This window comes from Canis lupus, chromosome 7 (genome assembly GCF_011100685.1).
Source record: "Canis lupus familiaris isolate Mischka breed German Shepherd chromosome 7, alternate assembly UU_Cfam_GSD_1.0, whole genome shotgun sequence".
NCBI lineage: Eukaryota > Metazoa > Chordata > Mammalia > Carnivora > Canidae > Canis > Canis lupus.
In genome coordinates this window covers 15,029,980-15,053,431 of record NC_049228.1, presented here as the reverse complement: position 1 = coordinate 15,053,431, position 23,452 = coordinate 15,029,980, and the positions used below count along the sequence as shown (strand labels likewise).

The following is a 23,452-nucleotide window of genomic DNA, read 5'->3' as shown; positions in this document are numbered from 1 at the left end:
CTGGTGACAGCACAGGGAAAAGGGGAGAGCAGTTCTCACCATCAGCTATAACCCGGCTTACCCCAGTGGCCTCTTGGTGGACTCCCCCCACACACACACACATACTGCTTCTGACCTTGCCCTTGCCCTCTTGCCCTCGACAGGCTACTCTGGAGGCAGCAACCAAGTGCTTCCTCAAAATCTTCCATCAGACCATGTCCCACCTCAGCTCAAAACCCTCCTCCAATGGTTCTTGTCTCACTTTCAGAGAAGCTCCAAACTCCTACGGTGGCCCATGACGTCTGTCCCCTCCTCCCATTACTGCCTCCACCCTATCTTCCTGCTCCTCTCCCCTTACTCGTTCTTCCTTCTGTTCTAGGAATCTTCCTGGCTTACTTCCACACTGGAGCCTTGAGTTAAGATGCCTCCCCTCGGACATTCCCACCACCTCTGCAACTTTAAGTCTTTCACCAAATGGGTCTCTTTGACCTCCCTGTTTAAAATCACAACCTGCCCTACACCCCATAACCCTACCTTGATCTGTTTTCCATTGTACTTATCACCTTCTTACAAGTTACTTATTTATCTGCCTTCCCTGACGAGAGGGAATGAACTCTGCAAGAAAGGCTCCCTGGGGTGTATCCCAAGAATATAGACCAGGTGCTGGCACAAAGCAAAGCCCTCAATAAATACTTGTGGAATGAATGGAGTTTTGTTGCTGCTGCTGTTGTTATTGCTATTGTTGTTGTTGTTGTTATTATTATTATTATTAGCAATAGTGTGAAATGTCACCCACCCAACCTCAGCTCCAGGATTGGGCTATGTCACCTTTCACTCAGTTCACCTCACTAAAATGCAGGCCTCATGAAGATGTTTGGTGGAAGAAGGGAGACAGGTAGACCCCAGAGGAAGAAAGAGGGACCAGCAGGGAGCCCACAAGGCCGGTGAGGCAACCAGAGCCTCTCTGTGCTCTGGCCAGCGCTGCCCCTATGAATGAAAGCAGTGGTGGGGGCCTGCGTGCCGCCAGGCTCACCTGCTTTGTCTATCCAGGCGCGGTACCCGTTCAGCTCCCGCTCAATCTGCTGCTGCCGCCGCAGTTTCATGAAAGCTCTCCGGTTCTCCACTCTCTCTCTCTCTTTGGCAAACTCCCTGTGGACAAGGAGGGGAAGATTCACGAGGAGTGGATTTGGGTTCAGCTCCACAACCGTGAGGGAGGGGGAAGCAAGGAGAAGCGAGAGGGTGTCTGAGCAGGTGCTCCACCACACCTTGCTCCCCTTTTGCACAGAAATGTTCCTCCTTGGGCCTCATGCAGGAAGCTTTCCCAGATTAGTTCTGTCCCCATCAGCACTAACATCCTCTGAGTGCTCTACTCCGAAAGGTACTTCCTTAATCAAGCGACAAACTATGGTTCAAAATGCTATGTTCTGTTTCCCCAGCTACAACCCAAGCCCTTGGCCCTCTGGGCAGGGGGCACACCTTCCCTTTATGCTTTTAATAACAACAGTGATTAATGTATATGGACCAATTATGTGTCAGCCCCGTATGCAGTGTTTCATACCCATGGACTCATTTAATTCATTCCAGTCACCCTACGAAGTAATAAGCACTATTAAAATGCCTATTTAACCGATGCGGAAACACCAAGGATCAGAGAAGGGAAGTAACTTGCTGGGATCTGAAGTCTAACCACAGCGCCATGCTTCCTCCAGCGTCCTGGATCCTGTGGCACTCCATAAGGGCTGCTACTGGGGACCAAGGGCATCAGTGCCTTGAGGGGCCAAGGGCTGTGTGCAGGTGGCTGGTGCAGGTTAAACAGAAAAGGGAAGGACTCAGAAAGAGGCCCTGGCTTCAACAGCAAGACAGTAGGGAAGATAGGAAGGGAGATAATGGGACAGAGGGAAAGCCAAGGTCAGGGTCAGGAGAAGACACAGTCCAGTGACAGGTGCAAGGGACCAGAGCCACAAGATGATCTAAAGCCTAAAGCTCCAGGGCTCCTGGGTGGCTCAGTGGATAAGCATCTGCCTGTTGGCTCAGGGCATGATTCAGGGGTCTGGGGATCAAGTCCTGCATCGGGCTCCCCACAGGGAGCCTGCTTCTCCCTCTGCCTATGTGTCTGCCTCTCTTTGTGTCTCTTATGAATAAAATCTTTAAAAAAAACGTCTAAAGCCCTATTGGGAAATGGAAGAGAGAAGAGACACAAGAGCTCTATAGCAGAAAGGAAGATGAAAAAATTCAATGGTTGAGCAGCTGGGGATAAAGAAATACTCATTTGCTAATACGGCTCTCCAGCAACCACCTCTACCAATGCCCTTCTCATCACCAAACACCCTTCGAGGCTACAATGCCCCTTCCTAATGTAGCACTTCTCCGGCCAGGGCTCAGCCACACTCTCACTGTCCTGGATGATGCTGCACTTTTTCGAGGTGTTCCCCACCACTAAAGAGGCACAGCCTGAAGTTGAGGGAGCCCAGCACCCACTGTGCATCCTGTCGACTACTCCCTTGTTGTGTATTTGTTCAATAGGACTTCAAATCCACTTTCTTATGACTTAAGTGAAGTTGTTTTAATCCACTTGTATATGACAAAGAGGAAAAAAAAGTTGTATTTAGAATTGTTGTTTTTAAAGATTTTATTTATTATTTGAGAGAGAAAGAATGAATGAAACAGAGAGAGCAGAAGCAGGGGGAAAGGCAGAGGGAAAGAGAGAAGCAGAGCCCTCACTGAGTAGGGAGCCCAACACGGAACTCGATCCCAGGACCCCAGGATCATGAGCTGAGCCCAAGGCAGATGCTTAACCAAATGAGCCACTCATGCACCCTTGGAAATAAAGTTGTTTTGATAGAAGAATGAATTAAGTTATGTCAGTATGTTACCATTTCATCTGTTCCTGCCCATCAGAACTCGGTGGCTCAGCTGCCGAGGGGCCACACCAGGGGCTTAACCATAAAGGCATATGTTCTCAGCGTGGCAAGAGAACATTAAACTGTGAACATGGAGTTTGTGAGGACCATCCAAGAGTACGCGGTCTGAGCAAGGCTACACTCTGCTATCTAAGACAGCTCCTTGAAGACCTTGGGGCAATGACCTCCAGCCGTTGTAAAGGGGACACTTTTTTTTCCTTTTACGATTTATTTTTTAAATTCCAGTTAGTCAATATACAATACTATATTAGTTTCAGGTGTACAATATAGTGATTCAACAGTTCTATACATTACTGGGTGCTCATCAAGATAAGCATACTCTTCTTCCTCTTCATCTACTTTACCCATCCCTCCCCCACTCCCCTCTGGTCACCATCTGTTTTTCTCTACAGTGAAAAGTCTATTTTGGGGGTTTTTTGGTCTCTTTTTTTTCTTTGTTCATTTGTTTTGTTTGTTTCTTAAATTCCAATATGAGTATTTGTCTTTATTTCCCTTGGCATTTTACTCTCTTGATCCATTTATGTTGTTGCAAAGGGCAAGATTTCATTCTTTTTATGACTGAATAATATTCCACTGTGTGTGTGTGTGTGTGTGTGTGTGTGTATATTCTTCCTTATCTACTCATTAATGAATGGATATTTGTACTGCTTCCATAATTTGAATATTGTAAATAATACTGCAATAAACATAGGGGTGAATATATCTGTTCAAATTAGTGTTTTTCTATTCTTTGGGTAAATACCTAGTAGTGAAATGACTGGTAGTTTTTAAATTGTTTTGAGGAACCTCCATACTGTATTCCACAGTGGCTGTAACAGTCTGCATTCCCACCAATAGTGCATGAGTGTTCCTTTTCCTCCAGATCCTCCCCAACACTAATTTCTTGTGTTTTTGATTTCAGCCATTTTCTGACAAGTGTGAGGTGATATCTCATCGTGTTTTCCCTGATGAGTGATATTGAGCATCCTTTCATGTGTCTGTTGGCCATATGGATGTCTTCTTTGAAGAACTGTCTGTTCATATCTTCTGCCCATTTTTAAATTGGATTATTTCTTTTTTCAGGAGTAGAGTTGTATAAGTTCTTTATATATTTTGGATACTAACCCTTTATCAGATATGTTGTTTGCAAATATCTTCTCCCATTCCTTAGGGTTTTAGTTTTATTGTTTCTTTTGCTATGCAGATGCTTTTGTTTTGATGTGATCCCAGTATTTTTGCTATTGTTTCCCTTGCCTCAGAAAACTTATCTAGAAAGATGCTGGTTACGGCTGATGTCAGAGAAATTATTGCCTGTGCTCTTTCCTAGGACTTTTATGGTTTCAGTTCTCACATTTAGATCTTTTAATACATTTTGAGTTTATTTTTGTGTATGGTGTAAGAAAGTGGTCCAGTTTTATTCCTTTGCATGTAGTTGTCCAGTTTTCCCAACACCATTTGTTGAAGAGACTGTTTTTCCCATTGGATATTCTTGCCTCTTTTGCCAAAGACTGACTATATAATTGTGGGTTTATTTCTGGGCTACTGTTTTCCATTGATCTTTTGTACTAGTACCACGCTATTTTGATTATACAGGTTTGTAGTATATCTTGAAATCTGGGATTGTGATACCTGCAATTTTATTCTTAAGACTGCTTTGGCTATTTGGGGATCTTTTCCATTTCCATGCAAATTTTAGAATTGTTTGTTCTAGTTTTGTGAAAATTGTATTTTTGTAGGGATTTCACTAAATCTGTAGATTACTTTATAGACATTTTAAACAGTATTGGTTCTCCCAATCGACAAGCAAGGAGAATCTTTGCATTTCTATTTGTTGTCTTTAATTTCTTTCATCAGTGTTTTATAGTTTTCAGAGTACAGGCCTTTCACCTCGTTGGTTCAATCTATTCCTAGGTATATTGTTATTTCTGGTGCAATCATAAATGGAATTGTTTTCTTAATTTCTCTGCTACTTCATTATTTGTTTATAGAAATGCAATTTTCATATATTAATTTTGTATCCTGTGACTTTACTGAATTACTTTGACAGTTCTAAGGCAGCCCGGGTGGCTCGGTGGTTTAGTGCCACCTCGGTGGTTTAGCGCCACCTTTCGCCCAGGGCATGATCCTGGAGACCCAGGATCAAGTCTCATGTCGGTCTCTCTGCATGAAGTCTGCCTCTCCCTGTGTCTCTGCCTCTCACTCTCTCTGGGTCTCTCATGAATGAATAAATAAATAAAATCTTTAAAAATAATAAGAATTTGTCAGTTCTAGTAGTTTTTTGATGAAGTTTTTAGGGTTTTCTATATATAGTATCATATCATCCACAAATAGTGAAAATTTTACTTCTGCCTTAGCAATTTGGATGACCTTTATTTCTTTTCTTGTCTAGTTGCTGTGGCTAGGACCTCCAGTAACATATTGAATAAGAGTGGTGACCATGAATATCCATAAAGGTGACACAGGCAGTGGTGAAAGTCATACAGCAGCCCCATAGAGAACATCTTGCCCATCAACACCAGCACCCCTGTTCCCTAGAAACATACTCTAACAATACAGGACTTTTACTTTTGCACTGGTAGCTGGATATCAGCTCTCAGTTGGCTAAGCTGTCTCTCCCCAGGACCAACTTGTATAAAGGTACACCTCAACTAAATCTGTATTTTATTCACCTCCCTTTACCCGGAACAATAGTGTGATCAATCTGTTACTGATTTGGAGTATTTCTTTATTGGCTTATTAAGAGAAATTATCCTGTATACTATTGGCTTATAAAATTCCTGCAGTAATGTCCACAATAGCCAAACTGTGGAAGGAGCCTTGGTGTCCATCAAAAGATGAGTGGATAAAGAAGATGTGGTCTCTGTGTATACAATGGAATATTACTCAGCCATTAGAAATGACAAATACCCAACATTTGCTTCGGCGTGGATGGAACTAGAGGGTATTATGCTGAGTGAAATAAGTCAATTGGAGAAGGACAAACATTATATGGTCTCATTCATTTGGGGAATATAAAAATAGTGAAAGGGAATAAAGGGGAAAGGAGAAAAAATGAGTGGGAAATATCAGAAAGGGAGATAGAACATAAGAGACTCCTAACTCTGGGAAACGAACTAGAGGTGGTGGAAGGGGAGGTGGGTGGGGGGTAGGGGTGACTGGGTGACGGGCACTGAGGGGAGCACTTGATGGGATGAGCACTGGGTGTTATTCTATATGTTGGCAAATTGAACACCAATAAAAAATAAATTTATAAAAAAATTTAAAAAATAAAAATAAATAAAATTCCTGCAGTAAACGTATATTAAATTGCTGGAAAAGACGAACTCAGTCTCTGAGCATAATTTGCTTCCAAAATAAAATATCTCTCATATCCAGGGAGGAAGAAACAAGCCAGGGGTTAAGGGACATGTCCCCATGAGGGACTTTCCCCCCATGGCAGGGGAAGAGGAGGTTCCTCATTTAGCCTCTCCTGCCAAGATATATGGATTCCTTGGCACAGGCACCTTACCATGGTCATGGTCAGGCTGAGGGCATGAGAATAAGGCACATTAAAAGAAGAAATTCTGGGCTTGTCTTCAGGTTCAGCAGGCTCTACTAACAGTGTTGTGGGGGAACAGAGAGGGAGACAGTCAAAATGAAAAGTGCCAGGGCCAGTGAGAGTCAGAATAACAGAATGCATGCCCTGGGGCACCTCCTTTCCTTGCCTTCTTCTCTGGCTTGCAACAATTAGAAAGGCACAAGGGCTGGCTTGGTTCATGGCATTACCATCTATCAACGTTTTTACCTTTGGTTGTCTTCTTTCTATCCCTCCTGTCCACTTAGTGCCATGTTTTGTGGGTTCTATCCTCAAAACAGCACATGGATCTACCCTCCCTCTCTCCTCACTGCCTTGTCCAGGACCTCATCCTTTTCTACCTGGACTATTGCAATAGCGTTCCCATGGTCTCTCAACCACCTGTCTCTCTTCCCTTCATTTTTTTTTTTTTTTTTTTTTATTTATTTATGATAGTCACAGAGAGAGAGAGAGAGGTGCAGAGACACAGGCAGAGGGAGAAGCAGGCTCCATGCACCGGGAGCCCGATGTGGGATTCGATCCCGGGTCTCCAGGATCGCGCCCTGGGCCAAAGGCAGGCGCCAAACCGCTGCGCCACCCAGGGATCCCTCTTCCCTTCATTTTATTCATTTCACACACGTTTCTAAAACACATACTAGATCTGATCACTTCCAAACCTAAAATAGTAACCACAGTAAGTACCATTTGAGGAGCACTTTCTAGTTTCCAAGCACCTTCCCACATTTTGCTCATAGTTTTTACAATCACTCTGGAAGAAGACATAACAGGTATTTTCATCCTCAATTTAAATGTTAAACAACTTGTTCAAAATCAAGTAAGAAACAGAGCCAGGATGGGACCCCAGGCCTGTCTGCTCTAAAAGCTCAAGCTTTTCATGCTCCGCATGTCTGCCTTGCCCGATGGCATATTTATATGCTGCTTGCTTTACTGTTTCATATGAATGTGCCTGGATTTTTCAACTACACTCTAGGGATCCAGGAAGGCTTAACAGGGAGGTAATATTTTGAGGAAGACCTTGAAAAAAGGAGAATTTAAGCTGGCTATGAGTAGAAGGACAAAATAATCCTTTAGTGTCTAGGGTGAGCATCATCACTAACATCACCATTTTCTAGTTCAGAACACTGAATCTAAGGGGAGTTAAGGGGCCCTTTGAGAGAGCAAGTGTCCAAGGACACAGAGCCACTAAGAGGAACCATGACTCTTAGATCTTCTACATTCCATTTTCTCTCGCCACAACCTCCTCCATCTTTTGCTAAATGAAGTACAAACACCTAACATGACCTTCACAGTCTTTCACAGCCTGATACTAACCTTTCCTCCAAACTTCGCCTCCCATCATTCACACCCACCCACCTGCCTGCAGCCACCGTGGCTGATTCCAGCAGCTGAACCCTTCTCCTTTCTCTGGAGAATGCAGCACAGCTCTCAAGGTTTGGTCCATGGTTTCTCTGCCTGGAATCCCTTCTTAATTGCTCGAATCTGTCCAAATCTTTCTCCAAGGCCAGGCTGCAATGTCACTTCTGTTTAGCTTTCCCTCCTCTCCCTTCTCCTTCCCCAGTCTCCAGCCTCCATCCTTTCTTCCCTCTGTGTCTTTACAGCTCATCTCACAGCCACGCTTTACTGTGGTGAGCTGTACGTGTAACTGTTTCTCCCTCTATGTGAGCCTTTTGTGAAAATATTCCATGTCTTATTCAACTCTGTATCCTCTCAGACTAGATTATACCTGGCATATGGTAGTATGTCCAATAGTTTTTTTTTTTAATTAAAAATATCCAGGCTGACTTGGAGAACATATTGACAACTGTCTCCTGGTTCCCAAAGGCTTAAATGAAGGAATACTCCAACTCTGCACTGACCCAAAGGGAGCAGGTGAACTGGCCGGGGGGCAGCAGTTGCCAGCTAACTCCTGGACACTGCCACCACTTTCTCTTCGTTTGGCTCCACTAAAATCTCTGTAGAATTAGTCTATGAAATATGTGGTGTGCCACTTCTACAAGGCCCCTAGAATGACCACATAGCTTGATTTCTGGTGGGAGAGGCCAACAAACCCCAGTCTAGCCTCCCTGCATATTTGGAAGTTCAGCTTTCCCTTCCTCTTTCAACTTCTGGGTCTGGGTCTCATTGGCTGGCATCCCTGCTTTCCTCTACTGCCACTACAGGCCCCCGTGTACTCTCACCCTTCTGAGTGGCCTCTTAGCAGGGCTCAAGGGCCCAGAGCCTAACAAAACTGGCTTGTTCTTTTTTAAAAAATATATTTTATTTATTAATTCATGAGAGATACAGAGAGGGAGGGAGGCAGAGACATAGGCAGAGGGGGAAGCAGACTCCCTGAAAGGAGCCCGATGCAGGACTCGAACCAGGACCCCAGGATCATGACCTAAGCTGAAGCCAGATAGATGCTCAACCACTGAGCGACTCAGGCATCCCTGGCCTGCTCTTTTAAAGAAGCCTTTTGGCTAAAAGAAGTACTACAAAGAATATGCACCACTGGGGATACTTCCTGAGTAGCTCCTGTGTCAGTGGAGGAAGGGCTATGTAGGGAGGGGGCTCTGTATTATGTCTATCAAGAAGACTTTTCGGTTTTGTTTTTCCATTGGGAGCTTAGGGTTCAAAGTCTGGCACTATTGTCTTTCATTCCTATCACTCCTCCCTTGACATCATAACTGTGCTCAGGGCTTATTTCTCTGACTAGTCTGCAGGCTCCATGAAGCCAAGCAGAGCCTACATCGAATCACATTCCAACAAGGCCCAATTAAGTTGGATCCAAGGCTTGGTATTATAATAGATTCCACAGATTATGGAAATAACATATGAAGAACAGCTGATATTCACATAACACATTTGTGACATTTTTAATTTATGAATAGCTTTTATGTAAATGATTTCATTTATATTTGTAAAAACCCTGGGAGATTCAGAAAAATCTCTTGCCCAAGATCACCTCAGCAGCAGAAAGCAGAGACAGAATTCAAGCTAATATCTCCTGAAGCCAGGTTAAGTGCCATTTCTCCAATGCTTCAGCTGTCTTCCATGCTATCTAGATGTCAACATTTAAATTCAAAAGGGATTTAGTTTCAGCTCAAGGTCAAGGAAAATAAGGATCTAAAAACAGAGTTTTGTGGGGTTTTTTTTTCCCTAAAAGGACTATCTTTGCAATTGAGAGAACAGCACAAAAATGCATTGCTCTATGTTGGATTAATAGAGACCCAGTATAAAATTCATGGCATTAGTCAAGCTAGCAATGTACTCCTTGGTTTTGTGTCCATGGCATAGCCATCATTTATTTATATACATATTACATTCTAGAGAGAACAAGGACAGGCAGGATTCAATTCTAGTGCCTACCAAAAATAAGTGTCTATTTTAACCTTAGATTCTAATAAGTCTACCATTCTCAGCATATATATGGCTGGCCCCGAGGAAAGGGAAGCATGTCTCATCATTGATCCCCTCTCTTCCCTGAAGACCTGAGTACTCTTTCCTTTTCACAGAGGGTCCAGATGATGATGTTTTTGCAAAGATAAAGCATATAGCTGCTACCTTACTGGGTCATCCAAATGACTACTGCCAAACTTCCTATTGAAAGGTACCTCAAAGACTGGCCTTCCAAATACTGCCCTTTATCCAATTCCCTTGGATCAAGAAACAGGAAAGTCTAAAAGGAGGAAATATGGTTTATAGTAAAAAATGTTCATGATCCCTCGGCTCCTTTTGCTTCAGTTATGGCCAAACATCTTTTGCTCCATCCAGTGTAGAAACACCCAGATGTAACAGAACTCAAGATGGGATGCATCCAGACTCTGGAAATCTAAACAGGCAAACAAAAATAAATCCCATGTGAAGTAGCAAAAATACTACCAGGTCTATTCTCAGAGCTAGGTATCCAGGTAGCTTCTGTGCTAAGAAACTGTGCTAAGTAACCTCTCTGTCTCCATTTCTCTGTCAATCATTAGAAGGACACAAAAAAATCCTCTGCTCATAGCCCAGGACAGGAATAAATCTGGTTACTCTGGAAGTCCTGACTAGGTTCCTGTAAGAGAGACTGTATAATGGTAAAAATCCAAATTGTGTTTCACTGGAGATACTTCTTACCCATTTCTGCTATCCACGGTTTTATCTGTACCCCCTCCCCCCATCCCCTTCTACACCTTTTTTTAAGTTTTTTTATTTTTTGTCCAGGAAGGCTAACTTACAGTTCCCTCCCATGACAGAGTTCTCACATAGATGAAAGGAAAGTGAGTTGAGGCTAAGCATGGATGAGCCTCTATTCTAGTTGTCACTTAGGTATGCAAGGTCTGGGTTTCTAAGTTTCAGTTATGGAAATGAAGAAGAAAGCTGCTCTCCTTGCTCTGCTTGGTTAAGTATAATTTTCTTCTTTCAGACTAACTAGTGAATTTACATTTGTGACTGTCTGTGTTTTCTAGCAGTTTACATGAGAGGCATAATTTGTAAAAACCAACTATTCCTATACAGCCAATTATAAATTATTCACAATTAGATGAAGTGGAAGGATTATACAGATAATCTCAGACAAGAGAGAACACCCAAAATATTTGTCATGTGTGCTGGTGGGAGGTGTATGGGGAGAAAGCGGAGTTGTCTTTCAAGTCATATTTAGGTAAATATTGAAATGGGTTTCTGTTTCATGAACTTATAGACCTATAAAGGGGCCACTGCCACAGATGATTCACCAAGTGCTAGTCTGTATATTAATATGTTAAAGTCACTGGTTTTGGTCCATGGGGTGATGATGTGAGGGTGTCTGGTCATTCATATTGCTGGAATTCATCATGAGGTGACTAAGTCATAGGGCCTAACTCTTGGGAGATTCAATGAAGAAGCCTTGCTCCCACCTGGAATACCTGCCCATGTTATGTCACCTTAGAGTCACAGGGCACCTAGACAGTTACCTCTACAGTTATCTAGTGAGGAAGATGTTCTGGTAGGTGTGCTGTGACAAGAAACGCTCTGTTGGAGGACTCTGGCTCCTCTTTTATAGCCTCTAGCTGCAAACCTCTCCCGATTCAGTACGCACAGGGAGCTTTGTTTACTGATGCAGAGGCCTTCGCTGCTGTCATGACAACCAAAAAGAAGACAAAGCCGGCCAGGATGGGCTGGCCTGTGTGACTCAAAGATCTGTTTACCCACACTCTTGTACACACTTGTACGCTTCATCACACACACATTGGCACAAATACACACATGCTCACACTGGCTCATAGAAGCATATGCAGACAGATCTTGCCAAGCACACAAATGGCCACATGGTCATATTCCTATTACTCTTTGGAGCCCACATTTCCAAAATGCTTCACTGCTCCCAGGGGAACTTTTCCAGTCTTCCTGTAAGATGTTTGCTTCAGGAAGGGGAGACATCAAGACAAATCAAGGTTAGACATCAAGACAAATCTCTTCAACCCTAAATATTCTGAAATGAAGAGAAATTGGGGGAAGTCAGCTAGGCAATTGTGTGATGGCTGTGATCTAGTTTCAGTCTCATTAGAACATAGGATAGGGGATGGAGGGTAAAATAGCTTTTCAGTTGTTCATTTGAGTCTGGGGAAGCTTTTCTCCCATTTTTCAGAGGAGCAAACATAGCCCAGAGAAGGTAAACACCTCACTGAAGGTCACACAGTTCAGCTGTATTATAGTTATTTACGTCTTATCCCTTGACTTGTTCCAGAAAGGATTTAAGGAGCCTTAGGTTGCTAGTAAATAAAGGCCAGAACAGCACCCAATTCTCTAAATGCCATCCAGTGTTGACTCTAATAAGCAGGATGGATGGGAGTCCAAAAGGGTGGGTGATGCTTAACCCAGGCACTGTATCACACCATGTCACACTTCCTCAAGGATCAGGGGCTTTGCAAGGGCTCCTCCAATGAGAAGTCATCCTTCTCTAAGGCAGTTAAGGTAAATAAATAGCCTTATACGGAGTGCTGTATCCCACCCCTACTCCTCCAGCCTACACCCACAGCAATGAAAGAAAGGTCATGGGTCTCACAGACCAGAATATCCAGTAGGGGACACCTAACAAATCTCCAAGCTTCGCCTTTGACATGCAAGGAAACCAAGGCACAGCAGGTCAGATGGCTCGCTGGTCCAATGCTGACAGCATGTGGTGGCTGCCCAGAGCATAACTTGGATCTCTGGGTTCCAAAGTCAGTGCATTCCACATCTTCATGACATTTCAGTCATGAGAAGTCAAAGACACAGGTTCTTTGAGGATCTTGGGGAATGCATAACCTTTTTAATTTTTTTTGTTCTTCTTGATATGGAGATTACATTTATTTGTACAGGGGAAGGACTAGCAATTAACACAAAGGGGATAATGAAGGATCTGGAATATGTTTCCTGTTTTGCTTTTTGCCTTTTAACCTTGAAATCAGTGTACTCCAGACTGTTAGAACATAATAATTAAAAGCTCTGAAGCCACACCAAACTGGATTTGAATCTTGTCTATATCAGGGTATGATCTGGGGCAAGTTAATATCTGAGTCTCGGTTTCCTCATTTATAAAATAAGAATAAACAGCATACCTGTCTCAAAGCATTGTGAGGATTAAATTAAATATGGAGAATGCCAAGTATAGTACCTAGGAGAGTAAGTGTTCCAAGTGCCCATTGTAAGTATCCCTCACACTCCTGAGAATGTATTAAAACATATTACCAAGGCCTTCATCTATTCACCTACCCATCTCTATATACTCATTCTGCCTCAAAAATATAATTAGTTGAGTACCTGCTGTGTGGTTGGCATTATTTTAGAATATGGGGATACAATAACAACCATAAAACCCAAAATCTTTGCCTTCATCTAACTTACATTCCTGTGGAGAAGACAGACCATAAAAAAGGTTTTTAAAATGCAGTATAAAATATGCTAGATACTTGTAAGTGCTAAGGGAAAACTAAAGCACTAAAGCATGCAAGAGAAACAGTAAGTATGGGAAGGAGGTCTGGGATTTGGGGAGAGAGTGCCAAGGGAAGTCCTGGCATGAAAAATGACTTGCAAAGTGTGAGGGAGTGAGCCATGCAGGTATCTGAGGGAGAGCATTCCAGGAGAGGCAACAGCTAGGGCAAAGCTGTGGGGCAGGAACATCCTAGAGGAGATTCCCAAGAACAGAAAGGGGCTAACATGGCTTTGAAGTGGATTGAATGGACAGAAAACAGATAAGACAAGGTCAGAGTGGGTAACAGGCTGCATGGAGGTGGAGAACTAGACCATTCAGGGCTTTAGAGGCCCTCTAACAACCTGACTTTTCCTTGATGTGATCTGAACGCCACTGGTGGAGCCAAGGAGTCAATGACCCAAGTCTTCACAGAATGTCTCTGGTCACCCTGTTGGCAGCAGGCAGATGAGGGCTGAGGGTGGGAGCGGGGAGATCCTACAGATGATATCCAGATTATGGCTGCCTTGGCCAGAGTGGCAGGTGTGCAGATATTGAGAAATACCAGGGTTCTGGATACACTGTGAAGGTAGAGCTAAGAAAACATGATGACACTTTGAACATGGAGTGTAAGAGAGATCTGGGCCAAAGATGATCTCCAAGGTTTCTTAGCTTGAGCAGTGACAAGAATGGACTTAAATGAACTGAGATGGAAAAGACACTGTAAGAAGCAGAGGATCTGGGGGTGGGGGAATGGGGATCAAAAGATCAAACATCAGCTAGATATCCAGACACATTCATGTTAAAATCATTAGGCCTGATAGCACCAATTCGGTTACCCGTGTGGTATGGGCCAGCTGCTTCAAGGAGTATGTGCTGTGGAGTTGTCCTAGATGGTCTCTCTCTACCACCCCTTCTCTTTTTCCCCTGCTGTCATATGCTAGAAAGATGATGACTGATTTTTCAGGAAAATATAATCAATTTTTGTGGAATTTTTATGGCTATTGCTGCAAACAAAATTCAAAACAAAACACCACAAATATTCTTGAATGATGCATCATTCCATTCCAACTGCTTACCATCTCCTCCTGTTAGCAGGGAGGATCAAGGGATAGGATGTATTATGGACACAGGAGAGTGACATGTTCTCATGTGCTTGTCCTTACAAGCTTTTAAGATGGGAACTAGGAAATCGTACCTCTCTATTCGACAGATCAGAGAAGTAAAGACCCAAAGGGTCAATTGACTTACAGAAAGACACAGAGCTACCAAGTGGAATTCAGATCTCCCTACTCTGTGTAACCACCTACCAGTCTGCACCACCCACTGTAGCATGCAGATACCATCGAGGCATGAACTCAGGCACACATGTCACCTTCTCTCTCTCTCTCTCTGTGCATAGTAGTGTATGTTTCAGCCATGATATTTCAGTGGGTTCAAGACCCTATGGGAAGGAAGAATGAGCCGTGGGAATTAAGAATGAGCCATGGCAAGTAAGGGATTTCATATTCTTTCTCCCTCATTTTCATCCCCTCCTCACAGCACTCTAATTACAACAGGAAAGAGGCATCTTTGACAGTGAACAAATGGCTGTGTTCTCTTAAGAGACACTTTTTTGTGCTCTTCTGAGAAGCGGCAGCCATCAGCACCCCCCCACACACACACGTTTGGAGGCTTCTGAGGAACAGGTGTGGCTGCGTTCAAGGGAAAGACAGAGAGTTCATTACCAAGTTGAGTCATTATACATTTAACACTGTGTGGGTTTTCTCCCCCCTTGGTAAAAAGCTTTCAATTTCCCAGAATCCATTGTTCAACAGCCCCAGATAATTTAAACGTTATAGATTCCTCTCAGAGAGGTAAAATCTTCCCAGTTCAGCATCAAAAGATTCTTCCCTGTTAAAACAAGCCCTTTCTTCTGCTTTGGAATGGCCAAGCAGGAACCAAAGAGAAGGTCCAGAACTGACAGAGAGGAGTGGTGGATAGTGAGGAGCAGAGCGGAAATCTGAAGGGAAAAATGGGTTGGAGAGAACAAGATGGGGAGAGAGTTCTGAGGGTGGTGAACAAGATTTGTAGACTGGTGTTGGCTAATGCACCAAATGTGAGCTTACCACATAGGAAGGCTGAATAGGCTTTTCTATTCATTATCCTTACAAACATCTCCATGATGGGCTAGGTAGGAGTCTGCACTCACATGTAGTCATTCATATCTTCAGGGTATATTAAACCTCAAAGTCAGACCCATTTTTCAGGCAGAAAAATCAAGGCTCAGTACAACTAAACTTGCCCAAATCACATAGTCTGTACTAGAAACAGCCACACGTCAAACATGTCTGTTCTTTATAAATTGTCTACTTGTTGATGGCCCTATTATGCTGTCAATTCTGTGAGGGCAGGGACCGTGGCAAATTGCTCTTGTTCTACATCACACTCATAGTCCCAGCACCGACTGGCTGCTTGGGAAACATTTGCTAAATGAATGAACTGCACCCCACCCCACAGGCAACCACTGGGCAAAGGGCGGTATAGGAGTTTGGAACAAAAGAAGAAAGCAGGTCTAGTAGCATATGCCCTGGACCTCAGTCCTGAAGATGTGTGGCTCCAGAATGTGCAGACTGTATGGGGTGAGAGGGGGTGGAGAAGGTGATGGCCCATGAGGATCTATGACTCCATGACTCCCACTTATTTTTCTAGGAGAGGGTTCTTCTCAATCTCCTTTGCTTCTCTTCCAAACATTGGCAATCCAGACCTGGGTGTTCTCCTTGAGCATTCTCCCTCTAGGTGGTCTCAGAGAGTCGTATGGAATCAACACCATCCTATGCTAAAGACCACATTTCTATCTCCCACCCCAACTCACCAGTGAACTCCAAAGCCATTAATGCAACTGTTTCCTTGATATCAACACTGTGGATTCCGCCAAAGCGGAACTTTTGATTTCTCCCCTGAACTGCTTCTCCTCTAGTCTTTCTCATCTCAGTAAATAAATAATACCACCCAGCCTAATAGTCATTTTCAATTCTTTTCTTTTTGTCATGCAAGCCCAATCCAATCTATAAGCAATTCCCAGCCATTCCATCTACTACCTTCTCTCCAACTCACTGCTACCACCTGAGCCCAGGTTACTCTGGTGTCTTGCCTGGATGCTTCCTACCCTCAGTAGACCACAATAATCTCACTGACTTCTTATTTCCACCTTTCTCTGAACATCTATTTCCTTCATGGAAGGGAAAAGTGGGGTGGGGGTAACTTGATATATATAAAATAGTCATGTTACCCCTTGTTTATGACCTTCCCCTGGCATCTCACTACTAAAATCCAAATTCTTTACTATAGTCTGTAAGACCTTACATGGGTCCAATCCTTGTCTATCTCTCTGACTTCAGAGGCCTTTCCTAATCACAGAACCAAAGTTAATAATCCCACTAGTTGTCATGCTGCTCTATGATATCAGGCTGTTTTATTGCATTGTCACTAAAACATGACTTTTTTTCACTATAATATGATTTTTTTGCCTGTTTTTTTTTTTTTTTTTTTTTTTGTCTTTCCACCAGAACATAACCTATATGAGGGAAGAATCTCTTCTCTAATATTCAACATTGTGTTCTCAGTGTCCAGATATTTAGAAGGAACTCAACAAAACTTGTCAAGTGAATGAATAAAGGTAACAGAACATTCAGAATTCTTGCATTTTTTTCTCCAGAGATAGGTTACCTTTATCAGCCATGATCACTGTAGATCCCATCTACCGGTTGTATGATCAGTCCTTCTACCTCCAGGAATTAATTCTCAACCAAGCCACTCTTAAAACAAGTTATACACCTTTTCTTTGACACTTTACATGAACTTTCAAAACTGTGCCAAAGCTGCAAAGTGTCATCACTTCAGGGAATTCTTTAGTACGTTCAGTTTAAATTTTTTTCTGCTGCCATTAACAGCTCATCCCTCTGCAGACTCAATTATGTTGATGGTTATTATATTTTATTTAGAGGTCTTTCTTAAATGGAAGATATTTAATAAATCACCAACTTCTTTAGCTTATCTTACAGTTAACCTAAGTTCTTTGATAAAATGCAATTTATTATTATCTCAGTGAAAATTTCAACGCTTATTAGAGACGAATGCTACAAAAGCAGTTGATATACAAGCAAAGACGTTCTCTGTCTGAAAGGCTAACATATGGTGGGCATCAGTGCTTAAGACTACTGTACGCTTGGGACGCCTGGGTGGCTCAGTGGTTGGGTGGCTGCCTTCAGCTCAGGTCATGATCCCGGGATCTGGGATCAAGTCCCACATCAGGCTCCTGCAGAGAGCCTGCTTCTCCCTCTGCCTATGTCTCTGCCTCTCTCTCTCTCTCTCTCTCTGTGTGTCTCCCATAAATAAATAAATCTTAAAAAAAAAAAAGACTACCATAGGCTATGCACTTTCCAATGAGAATTCTGTAACAATAAATACACAACTAAATTAACAAGATGTCCTAAGAAAATAATTAAACATGTAGTATAGTGAAAAAAAGAAAAAGAACTGTATTTGGATTTGTTATACCTAGCTTTGAATCATAGACCACAGGCAAGTCATTTAACCTCTCTGAGGCTCAATTTCCTAATACATGTCACTGATAAAAATACCAAGCTGAACTCAGCTGTTGTGTCAATGGGCTTGTAAGAGCACCTAGCATAGTATATCTTAAATATATGTGAGTTGAATCTGGCCCAAAGCAGTTGGTACTCTCAAAGTCTAAAGTACTGTGGGTGGATGACTGCTGATACTTTATCACCTTGGGACATTAACTCAAAACAGACATCTGGGGGGTCAAGGATAATATAAATAAGGTAGCAAGAAATACTAAGAGGAAAGTGTATCTTCTTTTTTCTTTCTTAAGTAGGCCCCTGAACTCTGCCACAGGATATTTCTGCCCTGCCCTGTGCAGTTGAGAGGATGAAATCATACAGAGGCATTAAATTCACATTCTCATCGTGTGCAGGAAGTAGGAAATGCATATTGCCCTTTTATTATCAAACAGTAGTTAAGAGAAATGGGTTCTCATTAAAAGGACCAATTTTCAATAGCATAAATAATAGCCATATCCTTTTGCAAGTAAACATGCTCTGCTAATAAACACTGATCATTTTTTATCTATCCTACATCCAAATACTACGTTGGATTCTGAGTTAAAATATTACTTCTTTCCAGACCTTCTGTTCTTACCTGAAAATGAATCTTATTTGAAAACATTAAAAAAAGAAAACATGATCTGCGCATACACATGGCTTCACAATCATGAACAAGTACATACACATATGTGGGTACATACATACACGCATTTATTGCCAGAGCCCTCATACAGGAAGCTTAACACCTGAAAAGATCTATCGTGCCAACATTGTTCCCAGAAATTTACCTACTCCTTTGTAGATATGCCTCCTACCTGGCAAACTAGTAAGTATAGGCCTTACTTCATTTTTTTTTCCCCTGAAGTTTGGAGTTTTATTTTATTTTAAAAATATTTTATTTATTTATTCATGAGAGACACACACACACAGAGGCAGAGACACAGCCAGAGGGAGAAGCAGACTCCCCCCAGGAGCCTGATTTGGAACTCGATCCCAGGACCCCGGGATCATGACCTAAGCCAAAGGCAGACACTCAACCACTGAGCCACCCAGGGCCCATTTTTTATTTTATTTAAATTCAATTTGTCAACATATAACACCCACTCCTCATCTCATTGTGTACCCTTCTTAATGCCCATCACCCAGTTACCATATCCCCCCATCCACCTCCCCTTCTGCAACCCTTTGTTTGTGTCCCAGAGTTAGGAGTCTCTCATGGTTTGTCTTCCTCTCTAGTTTTTCCCCACTCAGTTTCCCCCTCTTCCCTTATGGTCCCTTTCACTATTTCTTATATTCCACATATGAGTGAAACCATATGATAATTGTCTTTCTCTGACTGACTTATTTCACTCAGCATCATACCCTCCAGTTCTATCCATGTCAATGTAAATGGTAGGTATTCATCTTTTCTGATGGCTGAGTAATATTCCATTGTGGATATAGATATAGATATAGATATAGATATAGATATAATCACATCTTTTTTATATATTCATCTGTTGAAGGACATCGTGGCTCCTTCCACAGTTTGGCTATTGTGGACATTGCTGCTATGAACATGGGGGTGCAGCTGTCCCATCGTTTCACTTCATCAGTATCTTTGGGGAAATAACTCAGTAGTGCAATTGCTGGTTCATAGAGTAGCTCTATTACTTCCAAAAGGAGGAACTAGATAAGATTGGCTACGTAATTCTGATTAAATGTGAAATAAGGTAGTCACTATGATGCTATAACTGTATTTCTCCCTAATGCTAATCAGAAAATGATTGCATTTTATAGAGAATCTGAAAAGTAAACGACAACAACAAAAAACCAAGAAACAAACAAACAAAACTGGCTTCTACTTCTGGCAGAATGATCCACCTAGTGTTCTGAAATTCCTTTTATACAAAATTCCCAGATGCTGAGTAAACTGCAAAAAGCATGGCAATTAATGCATTCTTAAGCTTAAGTAACAGAAATATTAAGTAATATTTTATAATATTTAATTAATTATAATTTAATTAATAATTTAATTAATTATTAATATAATATTTTAATAATAATAATTCTTAAGTAACAGAAATCTCCTCAGTCAAAAAAAAATGAAAAGCAGGTATATGATATATAAATATTTCCTGCCATTCTGTGGCTTGTCTACATCCATTTTCTTAATGTTGCCTTTTGGATGAACAGATTTTTTTTATTTTTACAAAACCCAACTTAATGATTTTTTGTTTTATTGTTTGTGCTTTTTGTATTTTGTCCAAGAAATATTTGCCTGCCCTAAATCTCTGACATTCTCAAATTAGTATTTATCTACAGAGACAGATAGGGGTCTGGATTCACTTTTTCTTCCCCATACCAATATCCAGTAGATCTAACATGATTCATTAAAAACTTTCCTTTACTCATTAAACCAACTTGGCATTTTTGTCAAAAATCAACCAACCACATATATGAGGGGCTCTCTCTATTCTGTTTCCACTGATCTATTTCTCTATCATTGCACCAATACCCTATTGTCTTGATATAGTAGCATTATAGTAAATCTTAAAATCAAGTAGTGAAAGTCCTGAACTTTATTCTTCTTACCAAACTCTCTGGCTTCTCTAAAGCTTTTGCATTTACATGTTGATTTTTTTATCATCTTACTTATTTCTTCAAATTAGTCTGCTGAAATTTTGATAGGGAATATACTGAATCTATATACTGATTTAGGGGTAATAAATATCTTAATAACATTAAGTCTTTTATTTTTAAAGATTTTATTTAGGGACACCTGGGTGGCTCAGTGGTTGAGCATCTGCCTTCTGCTCAGGGTGTGATTCTGGGGTCCTGGGATCAAGTATCACATCAGGCTCTCCATAGGGAGCCTGCTTCTCCCTCTACCTCTGCCTCTTTCTCTGTGTCTCTCATGAATAAATAAATAAAAAATTTTAAAATTAAGAAATAAAGATTTTATTTATTTTATTGGAGAGACATAAAGAGAGCACATGAGCAGAGGGAGGGGCAGAGGGAAAAGCAGATTCCCTGCCGAGAGGGAAGCCTGACATGGGGCTTCATCCCAGGAACCTGGGATCATGACCTAAGCTGAAGGCAGAGCTTAACCAACTGAGCCACACAGGCATCTCTAAGTCTTTCAATCTATAAAGATGGTATATATCTCTCCATTTTTAAATGACTTTATATCAGCAATGTCCTATACTTTTCAGTATAAAGGTTTTACACAACTTTGGTTAGATTTATGCCTGGATATTTGATTTTATGTTCCATTAAAAAATTTTTGAATTCATTTTTCATTCACTTTGGCAATGATTATTGCAAGTATATAAAACCCAATTAATTTTTTGTATTTGACCTTATATCCTGTAATCTTGCTAAATTTGCTTATTAGCTCTAGTAGTTTATACATTCTCTTGTTAGTTTCAAAATGTATGATAGTATTATTTGTGAAAAAATTACAATTTTATTTCTTCCTTTCTGATACTCTTGCCATTTATTTCTTTTTCTTGCTTTATTAAAATGGCTCAGATCTACAGAGCAGTGTTAAGAAGTGCTGAAAATATAAATTTTTTGCCTATTTCCAGATCAGAGTGGGGAAGGGAATAATATTTTACCCATAAGTACGGTGCTAGTTTGTAAGTTTTTAGAGACTCTTTTATCAGATTGACAAAGTTCTCTCCTATCAATAGCTTACTGTGTCTTTTTATTATAAAAAAGAGTTGGGTTTTGTTGAATTCTTTTTGTGCATCTATCAAGATGTCATATGCTTTTTTCCCTTTTATGCTGACTGTTACCATGGCTTTTTATATTCATTTTCAAATGATAAGCCAACCTTGTATTCATGGATTAAACATTACTTGGTAATAATGTATTATCTTTCTATGCTGTCAGATTTGATTAATAATATTTTATTTAGGAATTTTGCATCTATGTTCATGATGGATATTATTCTATAATTTTCTTGTAACATATTTGTCAGATTTACATACTGGGGTTATGCCTGCCACATCAAATGAGTTGGGAAGTGTTCTATATTACTCTATATTCTAAAGAAGTTCATGAAGATTGGTATTACACTTGGTAGAATTGACATGTGACCTGAAGTTTTGTTTTGTTCTTTAATGGAAAGGTTTTAGATCAATTCAGTTTCTTTAATCTTTAGACGATATGGGTTCATTTAGATTTTAAATTTTTCGTGTAAGTTCTGACATTCATGTTTTCAAGGAACTTGCTATTTTATCTAAGTTGTTGAATTTACTGGCATAAAATTGTTGATATTTTCTAATGCCTGTAGGACCTCTAGTGATAACCTTGTTTTTATTCCTCATGTCTATAATTTGTATTTTCTCTTTCTTTGAAATTAAAAATTCAAAAGTAAATTTCACAGCCAAACAGCATTGAATAAAAGGTCAGTGAACTGTGAAGTTTTATTTTTGTTTTTTTTGGGGGGAGGGAGGGAGGGTTGATTGTTTGTTTTTAAACACAGCACAATAAAATAAAGAGATGAGAAAAATGAAAGGGAGATTAATAAAAACACTGGATACAACAAAGGTCTTTAAGTTAAGTCAGAATTCCATAATAAGAGAGAAGACAGACTGAAGAGAGGAAGTATTTGAAAAGATAATACCTTAATTTCTTAGAATTGAGGAAATACTCAACTAATATAAGTATAGTAAGTACAACACATATAAGAGTAGGATAAATTTAGAAATCCATAACTAAAAACTTTAAAGTAAAACTATGCAACACCATAGACACAGTCTTTAACAGAGCCTAAGAAATAAGAAAAAAAAATTGATCACTTACTAAAGAATGACAATTAGCTCTCATCAGCAATGATGGAAGGCCAGGATACTGAGATTATTTCTTTAGAATGCTGAGACAAAATAATTGTCACCTTTGAATTATAAATCCTGACAAACATTAAGGATGTGGTCAAAATAAAGATATTTTTAGACAACTAAAAACCGAAGGAATTTTTACTGTCAAAGGAATCTCTGAAGAATGTACTTTAGAAATAAGGAAAACAGTCTAAAACAAAAAGTCTAAGATAGGGCAACCTGGGTGGCTCAGCAGTTTAGCGCCGCCTTTGGCCCAGGGCGTGATCCTGGAGACCTGGGATGGAGTCCCACGGTCAGCTCCCTGCTTGGAGCTTGCTTCTCCCTCTGCCTGTGTCTCTGCCTCTCTCTAATCTGTGTCTCTCATGAATAAATAAATAAAATCTTAAAAAAAAAAGTCTAAGATAGAAGAAAGAACAGTAGAAAAATAAGTAGGAAACTGAGTAAATCTAATAAAATATGTTTAAAACACTAAAGATTATGCTAAATCGTTCAGTTAAAAATATAAATTACAACTGCATTTTGGTCTAATAATCCCAAGACAGGATAATATGACTTACTGAGATTTTGTATTTTGTGGTAGGAGATATTAAATTTATAAAAGTTTCATCAATTGAAGAATGCCTGGGAAAAACTAATATTCAGCCATTGAAAGAACAGATACAGAATGCTAACTTCAAATC

General features: G+C 40.8%; 1 protein-coding gene across 13 annotated transcripts in view; it reads right to left on the bottom strand.

Moving 5' to 3' along the window:
- The window catches only part of CACNA1E (calcium voltage-gated channel subunit alpha1 E), a 382,029-nt gene that overhangs the window by 91,113 nt on the left and 267,464 nt on the right, over positions 1-23,452 (bottom strand). For all 13 annotated transcript variants that reach the window (XR_005361978.1, XM_038542200.1, XM_038542209.1 and 10 more), the window contains exon 9: positions 1,013-1,128. Coding sequence is in view for 12 of the 13 variants with exons in the window: in XM_038542200.1 (XP_038398128.1) it covers positions 1,013-1,128 (116 nt within the window). In the remaining variant the exon portion in view is untranslated. The remainder of the gene's footprint in view (positions 1-1,012; positions 1,129-23,452) is intronic.